This window comes from Oculina patagonica, unplaced genomic scaffold (assembly GCF_052425735.1).
Source record: "Oculina patagonica isolate OP01 unplaced genomic scaffold, crgOcupat unplaced7, whole genome shotgun sequence".
In the NCBI taxonomy this organism is placed as follows: Eukaryota; Metazoa; Cnidaria; class Anthozoa; order Scleractinia; family Oculinidae; genus Oculina; species Oculina patagonica.
Window position 1 is genome coordinate 15,374 of NW_027558580.1, and position 18,306 is coordinate 33,679.

General features: G+C 38.5%; 1 protein-coding gene across 1 annotated transcript; it reads left to right on the forward strand.

The window, feature by feature from the left end:
- The first annotated feature begins 6,709 nt into the window (after positions 1-6,709).
- LOC144641132 (uncharacterized) lies at positions 6,710-17,099 on the forward strand. The gene is made up of 5 exons (XM_078500180.1): positions 6,710-6,750; positions 7,978-8,018; positions 8,427-8,760; positions 9,449-9,541; positions 16,978-17,099. Exons 2-4 carry the CDS (start codon positions 7,992-7,994, stop codon positions 9,514-9,516), a joined length of 429 nt encoding a protein of 142 aa, XP_078356306.1. The 5' UTR covers positions 6,710-6,750; positions 7,978-7,991; the 3' UTR covers positions 9,517-9,541; positions 16,978-17,099.
- Positions 17,100-18,306: the final 1,207 nt, after the last annotated feature.

Consider the following 18,306-nt stretch of genomic DNA (forward strand, 5'->3'; position numbering starts at 1 on the left):
CACATAAATTATACGGTGGGGGTTTTGGACACTAATCGAGACAAGGAGCGAGGCGAGCCCGGGTGAGCCGAGCGAGTTGTCTCGATTTGTGCCAAAAACCCCCACCTTATATGTGTGTCACCCGCTAATGTTGCCCTCGCCAGGAAAAAAAAACGAACAAGCGAAAGACAACGGAATAGTTTTTTCCCCCTTTGCTTATGCCTTTTCCTAGTGGGGCAGCTAATTAAGAATGCAGTTGTTCTTTCTTCTCATGCGCTCATGCTTATCTTATTCTTATGCTTGTGCTTTTGCTTGTGTTTGAGCTTGTTTGTGCTTGTGCTTGTGCTTGTGTTTGTGCTTGTGCTTGTGCTTATGCTAAATTATGCTTGTGTTTGTGATTATGCTAAATTATGCTTGTGTTTGTGATTATGCTTGTGCTTGTGCTTGTGCTTGTGCTTGTGCTTGTGCTTGTGCTTGTGCTTGTGCTTGTGCTTGTGCTTGTGCTTGTGCTTGTTTGTGCTTGTGCTTGTGTTTGTGCTTATGCTTGTGCTTGTGCTTGTGCCCTGTGAAAAACAGCCTTAAACATTTGTCAACTTTCACATCATTAAGATATATGTGAACCTCCAACAACTTTTTTTCCCAGGCTTTTGCGTAATTTAAAAGAAACTTAAATCCGTGAGGAACGTGTAAAATCAAGGACTGCAACGACTTCGTCTTTCTTACCTGACACATTACACTCGTCGCCATCACAGCAAGTCACTGAGCAGGAGTCAAGGGTATCTTCAATGTCCACTGCAAATTTTGTCATGCGATTACAGATTACCTGCTGGTTGCAATCATCGTGAGTCGACCGGGTGCAGTTCCATTTAGTAAAACTGGTGCCGGACCCTAAGGTAACGTCCAAAGACCCGCACCTGTCGTCATCCTCTTCTAAACATTCCACTACTCCACTTCCGCTGCAGTATGGGTCCTCATCTGGATAATATATGCAGTCCTTCGCAAGGCACCTCAGGCTGGAAGCTGACGGAATGGTCGCCAAACCACACAAAGCCAGCAAGGACTGCACAGGTAAAGGTCGATCGATTAGTCAATCAATCAGCAAATCAACTAATCAATTAATCAGCAATTAATCAAATTATTATTACATTAATCAGCCACAGGTCATGGATTGAAGTATCGTCTAAACAATCAATACGCATGTTTTAATAATCAAGAGAAGTTCAGAAAAAAATTCGAAACAAATACAGATCTTAAAATAATAGTTTTCTATAATAAAAAAAATGGTTCCGAGTGAGAACTATTAAAACCGTTTCTCTGCCAACCGACAAACGTGAATTTTTTTTCCAAGATGTGTCGTCCATGGTGTAACTCCTATAAAATGTTGTTGATCGAATGAAAGGAATTGAAACAATCTAAGTTCTGACTTCGTCAATACTTTTCGTTGCGTTCCCTCCCCCCTCCACCCCACATAGCCTTTTCCCCGAAGCTTTAAGATGGGGAGAACCCTTTGATAGTCCCCTCCCTTCATTTCGGTAAGGCACCGCAACATGAGACCTTATCTTATGGTAAATAAAGAAAATTGAACAAGAAACAACCGGGAGATATGCTGGTTTTCTGCGTACTCAAACAATATTTGCAGGGAACAGTTTATGATTCTAAAAGACAAGGTAAATATAATAGTGCTACACTTTGGTGCATGATATCTGAAAGGCAATTATGCGTTGAATATATCGTTTACTTACAGTGACGAGAACAATCCTGAGAGACATTCTATCACAATGCACAACAATTCTCTCGTGGAAACTAAAAAAAAATAAGAATGACAAGAAACAAATATTCGTTTTACTAACCGGTACCCACCAAACAGCTAGAATAGCAAGGGAAACATGATATATCATTTCCTCGCGCGTGGGCAGCCAGAATGCGTTTAAGGCTATGTTCACACGGGACCGGTCCGGAACGGATCCTATACCGGATAGGCCTTCTGTTTACACGGGACCGTTCTGGAATCGGTCCGGAACGGATCCAAAACTTGACCTGTTGTTTTGCAGGTCCAGTTATGGATCCGTTCCGGACCGGTTCCAGAACGGTCCCGTGTAAACACCTGGATCGGTTCCAAACGGTTCCGTGTAAACAGGAGCCGATCCGGTCGGGTCCGGTTCGGAAAGGTTCCGGTCCGGTCCCGTGTAAACGTAGCCTAAGTTTACCTAGCGTTGTCGCCGACTGCGTGATCTGGAATTCAATTTTAATATTTATATATGTGTGTAGCTAAATAAACCAAGAAAATAACAAAGCTTATTTATCGCAATTATTTACCGCCCGGATTTATGCACGGGTTTGGGATGGGGCTTCGGTATCTTAAAAGCGATTTTACCGAAGAAAAGGTAAATTTATCCGTAGCGGTACATTTAATCTAGGCCTAGGCCAATATGATAAAAAAAAAACCTTGGGAAAATAGCCTTTTTAGCCGCTAATCATCCACAGAAGATAAGTGCCAATCTGGTCAACGATGAAATCTGACTGACGGGCTCCTTTACAATAGTCACCGTTTAAATGGAAACAACAATATTAATTAAATCATAAGTCATAAGCCCCAAGTTACATATTGTGATAAGGTCGCAATAATGGGAAAGTGAAAACACGACTACGCCATCTACAAACAAATACGCCCTTTGATAAGACAAAATAAAATAGCCAATGCATGTTGTCTATTTTTGTTCACATTCTCTCGCGCCGTTGAGAAAGTGTCCGAAAGAACATTTTGGAACAAATTACTGGCCAGAAAAACTTTAGACTTCATTTCCTAATAAGATAAATTTATCAGCGTACATAGAAATGCTCACAATGCTCTCAACTTTTAAATAAACTTAAATCATTTTAGTGGATATTTCCCCAACGATTTGTGAGAAGTATTGAATAATCAAAAACATCGCTTCTTTTTTTTCTACTGGTCGTTTGTTATATCAGTCATGGATGTAGCATCGAAACTGGCGAAACTAAATTACACGAAACTATCTTTCAGATCAATGCCTTTGCTCCAAAACATCTCCTCTTACTAAAAACCCTAGATTACTATATCAACACATAATCGACCAAAGTGCCTTCATTTACTTCAATAAACGTCCTACGTTCCCCGCATAAATTTCTCCTAAATTCAAGTTGATCAAGAAATAAGTTACTGTATTCAACAGTAAACAAATAAGACCTTTGCTAGCACGAAATACTATTTAGAACTAATTTATACTTACCTTCTTGAAGCTTATCCGACCAGATCAATAGCAAGAATGAATAGAAATGTATTGCCCGCACCATATTTATTGGCATACTTCTTCACTAACACCTCTAAGAACATGAAATATCTTGACTGGTACACCTTTAGGTATCAGGTGTCCTTTGTATGTCTTAAGGCTAATTGAAAATAAATGTTTTGGTCTACAATAGGTCAGTCTGTGAAATGCGCAGGTAGCTATACTTAAATCTTTAGGTATTCAAATTGCACCAAAAGTACGTAACGAAACGAGAATTACATTCAAAATATATCGAAATACATTATCCTGCACGGTGATTGCGATTATTACTAATATCCCACACTGTCACCTCAGATTCTTTAGATTGGAAACCCCTCAAGCAATATGGTTTCTGGTGGTTTCGGGTGCCCTTCACGTCTTAATGCTAGGCAAAAAATATGTTTTGGTTTGTTTAAGATTTATTCGTATCTGTCGTTTAGAACAAAAACAGTTCAGTACTGTCGTTTAGAACAAACAAAAAAATAATTTATTGTGATAAAAAAAAACATCCGCAGTCCCCAAAAGTATGTATCTACATGCGTTATTCGAGGCAAACATCGAATGTTTTTCGTTAAAAGCTTGGCCCTAGGGCTGAAGTAATGTGAAATCATAACTACTTCAATGACTGAATAGATTATATTCCCTGCCTTAACTGGAAAAACAGTTTTCTAAAATATTTGCGAATTTTTTTCTTTGGTGGCTGGAAGGAACGGGTGCAATTGTAACTGTCTAACCCAGTCGGCACGTGAAAAAAATATAAATACCAATATCTTCACTGCATGCATCAACAAGTAGACCGTTTAAAGGCTTTTAACAGAATAAATGTAAAATCCTTCAAGAAGAGTTACCTCATTTCAACATTGAGACATTTTAGCTGTAAAAGCCTTGAAGCGATGACGGGAACTCGTTAAAAAAAGGTTTTTACTCGGCGCATGACACACCCTTGGGTAGCAGGTGTCTAAAGATTTAGAAAATTTGCTCTTGGCTTAACCTGGACGTTGGATATGATGCTGCTCGTAAGAAAACACTATAGACTATGAATCTGCCGATCAATCTGTTTTACAATTGCGTTGTTCGCAATTGCTTCTAAAGTGCTGTAAAAGCTGGTTTTGGTCTTCGACTCTATTGTGTTAGCTGAAGTGAAGCTTGTCACCTGTATCCCGGGGGGCTTATCTGCAAAAGCCGTTTACGTAATTTTCAGTTTTGAAAATTACGCTTTAAGGCGGATCCATGCGCTGACTTAAAAGCTTTTTCATCCTGTTTACTCGTTATTGCTTGAAGCTATGAACTACATTTTAGTAGAAATCATCGCGCAGTCATAAACTTAATCTCATTTTCGCTGTCGAAGTAAGGTTGCAAATAATCTAAATTAGCATAAATAGTACCCATCTTTCGAATACGCGTATCGCGCGATCTTTCGCCATTGTCTTCTAGATGACATCAGACAATTTCCTTTTGTCATCGGTTTTATTTCCTTAATCAAGAAATTATATACAAGCTTCTTATGATTTTCCTTTTTAACTCGGAAAGAGTTGTAGTTAGCGAAGTGAATTTCACTCCTTCCCTCCTTCACTCGTTTCCTGTTAGACATAGGCACGCAATGCGTGCAAGTGTTTTAAGGCCTCTAGAGAATCAGACCTGTTCTCTGATTACTTACTTTTCTAGTTAAATTACATAATATTAACATGCTTAATTGCCAGCCGAAGCATTGTTTTAATGTCAGTTTTCTTGAAATAGACCAAAGCTTAATTTTTCCAATATTTTGCCTAACCTTCAAAAATCAAAAAGGAAAAATAAAGAGAAAGAAAACAATTTGCAACGGATGGGAACTCTATCTCTTGTCCTTTCGGCCTGCTCTTGATGAGCAGCTAGATGAAAATCAAGCTAAGTGAAGTGAACTGAAGTGTAGAATGTTTAGCATAATTCGTTTTGGCAAATCTTTATTTGTCAGTTTGTTGGTCGATTCTTGTTTCCAAATACATTTTCCGAGTTTTGTGGCTTATAGCCACAGTTATTTAAAGACGAGGTGACCTTTACCTTCGATCCCGTTAATTTGAAATTTGTTTATTGACACATACGATAATTTCCTTAACCAGGAAAAACAAGTGCCAAAACGTAATGAAGTCATTAAATACACAATTTCAAAGCGTACCGCCTCATGATCACCAAGCGACGCTCGAGCGAAAACATAGTGGAAGTGAAATGCTCCAGATACATAAAAGGCGTACTAGTTAAAAGCTCTCATTAAGCTACCATGAAACAAGGAACTCGAAGAAACCAAAGTAAAGATTGAAAATAATCGTTTTGGCAAATAGTAGATTGGTCACAAATTGGACGTGGAAGATCGATTGTTGTGTGACTTTTCCCTAATAGCAAGTTCGTAGATAAAGTTTTAAATCTGTTCCGCATAGGACTGCATATAACTTCGCTCAAAGTTAAGACACCTGTTTCCTGAGGGCGCACCATGGTCCTAATTGAAAAGTTGAGTGTCGCAATTTTGGATTTAGCCTTTTATCTTCCAGCAGCTTAACTTACATCTTCAAGTTCAACAGGCTTTGAGCTATCGCATCAAGAAATGTATTGAAAAAAATAACATAATTAACTGCGCTACAATATTTATAAATACGTACCCGAAATAATTGCGTAGAAGCCAAAATGAATGAAATGTCAACAGCATAAAAAAGGAAAGAAGCATTGATTTTGTGGTAATGGTTAGATCAACTAGAACCTCCAAGCCGGCAAATAACAAAGTTTTACTGAATTCGATACAAATTTAAATTCATCTGTACAGTCAGTGGTAGTGCTAGAGCTGAGAAAGATTAGCTGAGGACAACTTTATTACATGGTAAGGGTGTTTGCCGCGAGGATCAAATTTAGGGTAGCGAAGTTTCAGTTCAAAGAAGATGATTTCATTCACTTATGGGTTAAGAAATTAAAACTCCATTCCATGTTTTCTGGTGCTGACAAACAGCATGAATAAAAAAACCCTCCCACATATAAACCTGTTAGAGAGCTTTTATTTAGAACACCTGCAACCTTAGGGTGTACCATGCGAGCCTTTAGCTTTATTGCTCCAAGGTGTAAACTACCAATCCGCGAGAGATGGCAATGCTGGAATTTAATGATTATTTTGATTTACAGGGTATTGCATTTTTATCCATCTTTGTCGCTATTGTTTATGGATTTATTACGTTCGTTTAAGGTGTAGTGATATTAGATTCTGAAGTATGAATAATTTAGTGGACGAGTCACAGGTTAGCCTAAACCGAAACTAGCCAACGGGTTTAACTAGGCTTAATATATAGTTAATGGAAACCCTAAGGGTGTGTCATGCGTGCCAAGCTTTTAGCTTTAACAGCTTGAGGGTTTCATCTGCCAAGACGTGGCAACGTTGGAGTTCAATAAATACTATCGTGTAAAGTAAGTCATTTCCATTAATTCCCGACGTTGATCTCGTATTGTCACGTTCTAAAACGACTCGGAGGTAAGTACGAACAAGAACCATGTGAAGTCTTAGTTGTGTTGTTGAAACAATGTTAAGATGTTGTGCCATATTTTAAGATTTTAAGATCACATCACAGTTAGTTTCTTCGGAAGGTCCGTGGCAATCGAATTATTCAACTCTCGACATCAGGGATTATAAAAGCACTTGTATTCGATTGTAAAGCATATTTAACTGTGGAATAATAAGCCACAAAGCCGGCCAACTTTATGTGAACCAATATGTGTGGAAAACATCAAATGGCACTTTTTTACTTGATCTTCCTTGCTTGCTTTTACACCCAGCTTTATCCTTGCACTATCAATAGGTTATCCCACTGATCGAATGGCCTTCATCGCGAACGACTTCCTTTTCCCGTCCAAGACCTAACCGGCCTAAGTCTTAACCGGCCGGCCTTATGCACATTAAGGTGATTCCACTGAAATAGAAGGAGTATTAAAAATTTTCTGAAACTTGGTCCAGGTTACAATTATGTTATGAGCATTAAAAAAATGAAATAAAAAATGGGGGTCACCGCGCTAGTTTTTGTGTAAAATGGATGGGCATTATAGCAAATATGAGACCCGCGAGATATATATTAGGAACCCTAGTAATCCAAATGGGGATCGCTATTGTTTCCAGAAAAAAAAACATTTTTGCATTAAAGAATTAGTCTAGTTCAACAAACTAGACTTTGATCTTATATTAAAAACCATTCTTATTGTACAGAAATTAAGATAAGGAAAGAAATTTAAGATTTTGCTTCGTGCGCACGTTAACGGCACTACCTAATAACGTGTTTTGTACGGCATTAAAATTAAAATATCTCAATGTAGAATTTTAAACTTTTTTTAAAATCGCGATATATTGTAGACAACAGTATGACATTTAAATTAATGCATTAAAAAATGGGGGTCACCGTGCTCGTTTAAGAGAAAATGACCATTTATTTCCTTACCGAGCTTAGCCTGAAGGGAATCTCGTAGTGTTCTGTGAGCGCGCGCGCTCGTGTGCGCGCTAAATGACGCGAAAACTTATGCGCAGGAAGGATGCGCAATGCAATACCGTGGAATCACCTTAAATTACAGTGCCATTGCTGAACAAGTCGTCGAACTAGGTTCAAAACCTAAAAAGAAAGAAAACCTCTTGTAAAAGTGTTACAGTGTGACTTGTTTTCACCTTGCTTATTATTATGTGATGATAATATTTTTATTTTCAAAATTTTCACAGATTAAAGCGTTACAATGGCTCTGAAGGTTGCTTTGATCCTGGTAAGAAACATTTTTATTAGTATCTGACAAATTGCTTATGGGTTTTGTTTGTTTTTTGTCCAATTCAAAATCCAACTAACGATCGTGTTTTTCGCTGCCGTCAATCATAATTATGCCGACAGCTAACAAACCATGAAAAACAGAAACAAACAAAATGGTTCGAAATCAACCAATCATAACTGACAAACGTGAGATTTTGACCCAGTTGAATTTTCCCGAGAGGTCTGCTAAGATCAGTAGCGGCAGCCAAAAGCGTAAACCGTTGGATGAGGATTAAATTTCAGAGTTCGCAAATCACTGAAACCCGCAAGAAACTACTGAGTCCTCTCTCCTCATACGATCTATTAATTTCTCTTGACATGCTTTAATTTTAATTCTTGAAATAATTCGCCTTTGTTTCCCTTTCAGGCCGTGTATTTTCTTTGTGGTTTTCTCGCCGTTATTCAACCAGCGTACAGCATCAGGTGCTACCGCAAGATAGTTGAAGACAACGAGGTCCATAATAATGATGGAGAGGTAGATTGTCAAGGCGAAGAAGACGATCGATGTGGGACTTTGACCTTTACAGTGGACTCCTCTGATTCCTCCATCGACGTTATGATAAAGAACTGCACGAGGTCAGCAATCGATTGCGACCAGGATGCGGTTTGTGAGAGGGTCAGAACACACGTTGAAAACCATGGCGGCACTCTTTCGGATTGTTCGTCGAGTTGCTGTAACAGTGATAACTGTAACGCACCAGGTAAGGCAGAGGGTAAGATATTATATTGCTAAAAGAAAGCAAGAAAAAAATTAAAACTGCGAGTCTTTGGTTTTCATCTGAGGTCATTAAAATTCTAAAATCTAAACTGGTAATCCCAAAGAGCTATTATTTTCATATATTCTAGACATAAAGAGCAGAAACACCTATACAAATTTTGTAATCGATTCAGTGCTTCTTTAAAGAGAGAAACCATTTTGAAATTTTTAATGTCCCAGATGAACGTTTTCTAATTGTCAATTTACAGGCGTGATAACAATTTAAAAGTAATATCTTAAATGATTTTAACTGAAAGCGAATAATAGTAATGATACAATCTACTTTACTTTTTTTACAGTTCTATGGCCGCCATATTTGTTTCCAAAGAGGGACACAAACATGGCGGCTGCATACTAATTAATACTGTAATTTTCTCAAAATTACTTTCGTTATAACCTGGTTGCAAAAAAGCTATAGGGCTAAAATTTTGACGAAGCATTTATTTTTGCCTGCTTTATAATCTCGTAGTTTTCTAATCTTTTTTACATACAGACAAACAGTATTTTTAACACTAATGAAAACCACCAATAAAAACATTGCAAACCTTTTTTACAACTTCTTCCTCTTCTTTCCATTCTTGTTTTATAACAGAGACAAAATTTCACTTTCCTATTTTTTTATTGATGTGCAGCTGACAAGAAGAGTAAACGCATGGGACCAGAGGAGGTAACAGTATCAAGGAGAAGCTGGCAAAACTGATTTCCAGTCGCATCTAAGATCACATGTGAGTAGAATATAAAATCATGAATGCTTCTGACAGCTTGAATCAAACCATTACGTTCTCAAGAAAGGGTCCATCTGAAATCCATGCAATATTAAAATTTGAGTCTACATCGATCCTCTCAGATTTCCTTTATATTTTGCATGGGGATACATATTGAGGTGATAATGCTGTAGGTAGAATATCATCGCAAAATTCTTTAACGTGTGGTCAAGATATCGTGGTCAACTTGCCCATGGTCGGTTTTGAGTCAAAAAATACCCAAATTTTGACCCATCTTTCGACCATAATATCTCTGCAAGCATTGGAGCTTTCCATATCAAAACATGACTGTTATTAATATCAGCCGATACAATTTTAATGATACCATCAAGATTTTCCATCGCTCTCTGGTTTGGTAGTAAACCTGTTTTAAAAATAAGGTCTTTCGGGCAATGTGTGACACTAGAGATTTTAGGGTAAAATAACGTTTGAATATCGCCGATGCGGCGTTTTTCTGATGGTTCCATTAGCCATTATTTTGACAAACGTTAACCAAATAATAAATTAAAATCAAAAAAAGTCTGTTAAGTTCTAACGGCACGTATGATTTTAGCGTATAAAAATGTGCTACACGCGAGTACAACAAAAACAAAGTTCTGAATGTTTTAGAACGAGTTTCATAACATGATGGATAGGTCGGCTGATGACGTGAGAAATACCGCTTAGATAAGTCCAATAAAACTTTTAATAGCCAAAGTAGCTCGTGATGTTAATTATCCGGTTATATAGTGCCTTAAAATACAGACTTACGGCGTGACAAAAGGTAAACAAGCCACTCGCCATGTTCATCATCGAAAAACTTCAAGCATATCCTCACGAGCAGATAAATGCAGAACGAGACAACGTCGCTCACTTCTGTTTGTTCGGTAGTTATAATGTTCACAAACAATTCTGCAAGGCTTTAGATTCCACTTGTCTCGTAAACGAAGGCCTCAGTACTTCACATTTTCATAAGTCTGCTAAGTTACTTTTCACCCGGGAGCCATGTTGTTTTAGACTAGTACCCAGTCGTTCAAGACTTGCTTCAGTACTCGATCGAAACGTTTACATTGGAATGGACTATTGATTTTTCTGGAAGCGCAGCCAAGACAGACAGTATTTTTCAGTGTCGTTCTTTGCGCAAACAGTTTTTCCGGCTGAATCTTCCTGCAGTGTTTTTTGATGTCTGCAAACAATTTATTTGGGCTTTTTTGCTATTGCAAACAATTTCTTTTTAGGCCGGTTTTTGATCCCAGTCCTCCAAAAAATTAAATAATGTTGCGTCTCTAATAATCTTGATTTATAGCGTGGATGTGAAAACCATTCATGCCAGTTGAAAGGTCTTTCAAGGTCTTTCAAAGGCCTTGTTAACAAAATCAAACAATAGCGCAGTTCGATTTTGTTAATTACGCGTTAATTATATACCCAATTCGACTTTACTTAGTCCTTATACACTGGGGTTATATCAACCTCCTCTCTAGCTCCTGTTCATGTTATATTGCAGATCAACGTTATATATGGAAATTGTAAAGCAACTTATACCCAAAATTACTTTTAAATTAATGAAAACACCAATGAAGTAGTAATAAACCGTAAATGGACAAGGATAGTTATAAATGAGAAGAATTTGGACGGAAAACGAAAGCTAAACTTGAGAAAATAAGTCTTTCTTCAAGATGCACTAGCTGAACATTCTTGCATTGATCGCTAAAAAGTGGCGATGAGTATCATCACCAAACTTTAAGAGTTACGTGTTATGCTATTTGCCAGACATCTCCGGTGCACCGCCATTTTAAACGCGAAAGAGGCTCTAACGACAAGGTGGTGATTGCTTATGCATTTCATGATTGTTTCAATCTTGTACCTCGAGTGCTCGCTCTTAACTAACTAACTGCACACAATGAGCGACTATCGAGGTATTCGTTACAGAATCAAGTACTTTTAGATTTGCTTCTAAAATCTAGGCATGGGCAGTTCAACCGAAAGTACGATATTTTCCAATTTTGTCTCGAGCGATGAGTTTGGTCAGCACCATGAATCGAGATCTCTGGGCTACACTGAAAGCCCGCCCAAAAGACGACCAAAACTGATTGGCTGTTGAAAGCTTTTTCATTTTCATTCTCAAACCCAGAGTCCACGATCCTTTCGATCTGCACCAGGGATCGAGACTTCTGGCCGGCTCCAACAGCGGAAGTTCGCGATTCAAGGACCTGATGGGCTGAAAATATAGAACGATTGCCCTGCGCATGCCTACAAATCGGGACCTGGTGTCAATTATTATTGGCAGATGTTAATAGCGTGTAGCGCAGCTCAAGCCTTGGCCTGATACAGCCTCGCCCTTGTGGATCATGTCTTTCGTGCGCTGTCGCATTCTGTTAGCTCGCTGCAAGTAGTTTGTTTGTCGCCGCTCTCACTCTCACTATATCCCTTTTTTTTCTTCCATGCTCTCCAGTGTGACTCAAAGTGCCTGGCTGTGGAGTCGGTTTCCATAGCAACGTCCAAGCATTTACCTCTCAGTCGGGTTCCGGCCTTCGCCTCGGGGGCCACTCCGCTGATGCCTCATTCCTTTGCATTCCCAGCCAAACCCCGCCTTCAATTCGTTCAACCCTGTCGCAGACCAGAAGGACCGCGTACTCTGGGGACGAGAACGGTTTATTTCATCTCAAGTCTCCAGTGCATGTGCACAATTAAACTGGGACCATAAATGGCCCAGAGGGCAGAGGAAGGCCCTGCAGTTCGGTAAAGGCTGACCGAAAATGCGCAAATTCTGGGAAGGAAATCGAATACAGTAGAACCCCGGTAACTCGAACTTGGATAACTCGAACAACCCCGCCAACCCAAACAAAGTTTTATTTTCCTTGGATTTGACCCCTCTTTTCAGTCATTTTTACTCGGCTAACTCGCCACGGATTCCCATTGAAATATTCCATTAGCTCTTCTTGTCGTGTAATCGGTAGTTGCACGCGACGTAGTTTCGAGCGCGCATATGGGAAACGCGAAAGGCGCGAGGGGGTCATGCGCGGACTTCTCGCGATCGAGCACTCTTTTAACGCGCTAAAAAACGTACACAGACGCCTGCTACGCGGGCTATGTAATAGGATTTAAACACTAAAAGGTAAACTTCCGCAATTTGATTTTAATTAGAGCAACGAATAGATTACGTATCTGACAGTCATTTTCCACTATTATCATAAAAACGTATGATCGTGTGAGAGTTTCTGACGAGATAAGTTTAAAGGGGCTACGTCATGGACAACACATGCATCTTGAAAAAAACTGGCAAGTTTTTTCAAGTTTATCGTTGGTAATTTGTCTCAATTTTTGTCCGTCGAAACCATCCTTGGTTATTTTCGCATTTTTACTACTCCTCTTTTCTTTTTCTTTATTAGAAAACTATTATTTTGAGGTTAATTTTTTTCAATTTGAATGTAATAAAAAAAAACGACTTACAATATCGTGACATTGCTCCTTTAATTTGCACTGTACTGTGTACTGAAGTGATAAAAACTTGGTAAGTTGAGCAGTCAATCGAGCCTGCTAACTCGAACTGTTTCCGTTTCCCGTCAGAGTTCGGGCTACTGGGGTTCTACTGTATCTTCCAACTCGTTTATCAACCTCTGGTTAAGAGGAACGAAGATCGCGGGAACAAGGATTAACAAAAATTGCAACATTTTTTTATTCACTTGTATCTCTGATTTGTATTTGTCTTGACCAGGCTGTTGACACTTTCATAATCATACTCTTTTTTTTTATTTTGTGTTCCCACCTTTCCTTTACCCATTCCTTAGAATAAATGTGATTGTGTGAAATACTGTAAATAATCTAATAAACGCCGCGTATCTAACTAGTAGTAATCAGAGATTAGGGGAGTGCGTTCGACCTATAGGTAAAATAGACCCAAGGTTGGCAGGCATTGGCAAAAAAATATACGGTCGGCCTACTAGCAGTATGCCTTATACCAAAGTTAGTTACTATGCATACACCTCACTAAACGCGAGGAGGATAAGTGTGAGCAAGATTGTGTGACGAGCCAAAAGAACATAGAATGAATGAAATATTATGTACACAAAAATAATTATTTATTTCATTTGACTTTTTATCGTTTGGCACTAAACGAGATTTAAAATTCCACAAACTTGTGGAAATTTAAAATTCCACAAAGTACTTAAAAATACAGACATAATTCACACAGTAATCCACTACACGCTTGTAACATTCAACGTACAACGATTTCCCCGTCAAAACGTCCAGTGTTTCTAGGAACAACGATATGTCACAAATTCAAAGAAGTGATAAAACAATTTTGATCCGTATTATACCCACTCTTGATGCATGTAATTCCAACAATTCAATTGTAGTTTTGTATAATTGCAGGAAAACATGCTGGTCAGTTTAGCTACGAACGAACTCCGTACGAAACTACGCATCAACTTACTCGATTTCCACTCTTTTTATGACTTTCAGTGGCTGAAGGCAACTCTGCTACCTTGGAAAATAACCCTCTGATGTTCTCCATGACATTTTCGGCAAAATTACAATTTTTGGCCACACGTTTTTAGCCCTTTTTCTCAAGCAAAATAATGTTTTTGAGCCCAGTTTCGGACGCCATCTTGTTTTTCATGAAATCGAGGCCATCTGTGGCTACCAGTTTCCCGGCCGAGATTTGCCCCTGCAAAAATTAAGCGGGGGAGGCTAATCGTGTGTCCATACATCTGTGCGCGCAATGCGGCTCGATTCATTCCACATAACAGTACACAGGCATACCAACTCAAAAGACACACGACACAAAATCAAAATTAGGCTTGCGCTCTCCTTCGTCGAACGCAATAAAGGCCCCCCTCTGAGGTGTAAAGTTTGTATTAGAGGCTCCCACCGATAGACGTCCCCCTGTTCCCCCCACATCACCCCCCCCCCCAACCCCTCTCAAATTAAAAAAAAAAGAAAAATATTCGCCTCCAAGTAAACGTTTCATGGAGTAAAAGCACGTAATTTGCTTAGTTTATTAATTCATTGGGACATCGAAGAGGCCAACGGAGCCGACAAGGTTGACCCCGATGCGATGACAATGAAGACACCGATATCGAACTAGCAGGCTGTGAACGACATCTTTAGGCTTGCATTAGCAAAGATTAGATTAGTCTCCTACTCACAAAATCTGATTCCTGTCTTAATCCGGGGGCAAACTACTTGTCCTATTTACATATTTGTCTTGTTGACGTTGTTACTGAGTTAAAGTGAAATAAATAATGAATAAATGCCTCTTTCTACTAAACGTCTCATATTTATTTAACACTCCCGCATGTACCCCTTGAATTAAAAAGACGCCCTGGCGTTTATAAGATCATTCACGCTAGGGCTAATTTTACGATTTCAGATTTTCGAAATTAAAAAAAAGTGGATAAAGCCATGGCGAATTGTGGCGTATTGGATCGGCCTATTGGAACATCTATTGACGTCTCAATACATATCTCATGGTCATTGAACGAAGTTATGACGATCGACTCGGAGTGAAATTTGAGACATGAAATTTGAGATAAAATTTTCAAGTCGGTCTGTCACGCAATCAACTATTGTCGGTGTTCTTCGTAAAACGACAGCACTAAAAACCACTTGTGCCGCAGATTCGTATTGGATGGAAACGATAACTGCATAATTTCTTTCGGTGGAAACATGTTTTTATATCTGGAAAAAACACGCGACCTGATTCTAAAGCAAGTCGGTTCATGTTCGGTGGAGATTATATTTGATGCCTTGCCGCCAACTTGTTTTGATAACATCTGTTCTTAAATTACTATGGTGCTGGAAAATACGACAAAAAGCAGCTTATACACCAAGTGGGCGATGCCAAAAACCCTTCAAGGGAATGACTTTTATGCTATGATGCTTACTTGTTGGGATAACTTTCGCATTGGTGCGGTACGACCAGCAGCAGGTCGGTATGACCTTTGCTTGTGTTCGTTTGAATTTGTTTAATATGCTTACTACCAGCCAACGACTTCCAGTAGTTAAACCTACTTACGATTTAAAAGTATTTTCATGCAAAAAAGCTTCATGACGATGTTTTACTTCTTTAAGACACATTCTATTTAGTTTATATTTTACAAACTCCGAACTTATCACAATTTCCGTGTTGTGCTCATTTGCATATTGTCACGAATTTAACAACATTTATTGATGCAAACCTGTAATTCCTCTTAAACTTAACAAAGATTTTACTTGATAAATAGAGACACCATTTCCTTGGTAATCTATCGATAGTTTTAAATTTGATTGAAGAAACGCCGCATGTCTACAAACAACGACTTTTGAGACCCCAATTTTTTTATACGAATTGAATAAGGAGAATTGAAATTTTCCTTTCAGCCAAACGCAGTAAATGACACAAGTCTACTGAACGTTTTTCTATTCTTCAGGGCTTGAACTGTGTTATGTAAAAGTTTCGTTTCATTTCTTTTCATATTTAGCATGTAGCAGGCGATCAAACATGGTGAATGTTTTTACGTCAAATTTAAGTACTTTTCATTGTCTGACAGTTTGATTGACATTTCTCCAAAACAATGAACAATTGAACCAAAATGTTGCACATGGTTAATGTACTAGTGAAGTTACACAAGTGTGCCAAATTTGAGGGAAATCGGTGTGATGCGCTGTAGACTCGCCTGCATGGCTCTCGTGCGGACTCACTCTTAATCAACTTGTAAATTCATTTACTCATTTCCCTTCTTTCATCTTTTACTCAAACATCTAGCCCCAACAATCAATTTACTAATTGACCGAACAACTAAGCATTACATCCATCCATCCGTTAATCCATACATCCGTCAATCCATCCATCCATACATGCATCCATTCATTCGTCCTTCCATTACATCAAACAGAAATTCGAACAGTTGAAATAACATCAACTTGTAATTTTTAAACAAAGTTACCGTGGTTAAAAAAAGTATTTTTAGGTAGCATGTATGTATGTATTGATTGATTGATTGACTGGTTGATTGATTGATTGATTGATTGTTTGATTGATTGATTGGTTGAATGATTTATTTATTTATCCATCCATCCAACCATTAATCCCTCCATCCATCCGCCCACCCATCAGCCAACCAGTCAATCGTCGACCGCTTCAATCAATCAATCATCAAACAATTAATTAATCAATCAAACATTCAGTCAACCAACCAACAAACTATTGATCAGTAACTCAATCAATCAATCCATCACTCGAGCGATGGACCGATTGTAGAATCAGTTTTTGGATCAAGTGGTCATTTGGTCAACCAGTCAAGCGAACAGTTAATAAAACGGGCCATAAGCAATTAATAAACATATTTAATTTATTCAACAAAATATATGTCTTTTAAGCCGGTACATTGTCCCAGATGAAAAGTTAACGCTTTTGTTTTTAATTGCCTTATCAGATGCGGAATTAATTTATCAGGACAGATATCACGAAAGAATACAAGACAAAATGCCAAGTAGATTTTAGAAGCCGATAAATTAAAAGAAAGCATAATACATTATTAATATGGGAAAAAAATGTACTCACTAAAAAATATATCGTTGCTTGAAAATGAAATAAAATAAAATGCGAATGTCCAGTACTAGTAGCGCCATGTGCTGTGTGGTTATTACCCCTTTCTTGTTTCCTTTTTTTGTTGTTGTTGTTTGCGTTGTTGTTTGTTTGATTTCTCTGCTCTTTACCTTTTTCCCATCTAATGCGTGTGCAGAAATAGCGTAAAGTGCATTTCCCGCGCTCTAATTGTCTGCCAACCTTGTTTGTTTTGCATTCTCTTTGATTGTTTTAATGTTTTCGTGGAATAAAGTTACTTAAAGGAGAAGTTCACTCCAGAATGGCCATTTATTTTCTTTACGCCAATAAAAAGTTTATACAAAGATATGTTATTCACCAAAATTTCAGCCTCCAACGGGCGCTATAACCCTACGAAATCTTTCTTTGAAGTAGCCCAAAACTTGACAACTGAACGCCGCCATCTTGGAGCTGGTAATGTATGCGTGACGTCAAAGAGCTCAGCCTGAAGTTTAGCGGGAAAATTTTAATACTCGAAACTCCTTATTTCTTTGTATTGGCTTTTGTTTGTCAAAATGCCTGTTTGTGCAGCACCATTTTGCTCACACAGAGCTCCAAGAAATACAAAAGAGGTGTTTATTTTCACCGTCTTCCGATATTTAAAAGAACAATTGCTCAAAAGCGGACAAAAATATTTGTGTGTTCCGAAAACTATGTGGAAGACTGCTTCAAAGTAGATCAGAGATGCAGTCTCCTGCGTGGAAATACCCACAAAAAATAGAAAAAGCCAGACGCAACTATAAACCATTTTTAAGAAATATCCTTCTGTAACTCCCTTCAAACGACATGCAAGCGAAAGGAGGCGAAAGAATAAGGAAAGAATGGAGGTTAGTCATTTTGCTTACCGTGTTTTCTCAAATCAAACACCTCCGGCGTTTATTTCAAACTTGGCGGGGTCCGGTGTTTATTAACGAAGTGCAATTTTCTGTAATTTTTTCAGTCCCGAGAACCACGATTTTTCTCGTCGTCCCGGCAGACAAATTGCTCATGGGTCTCTGAGGATGATTTTTACCAAAGTAACAGTATTGCATACGGCACGTGCATGTTGCAATCAAGATTTGTTACAAACCGAACTGCAGAACATAAACAACCAATGAGTCCATAAACGGCAATGTCGCCAACGTCCTCCGCAGTTATAAACGTTCACTGTTATAAACAA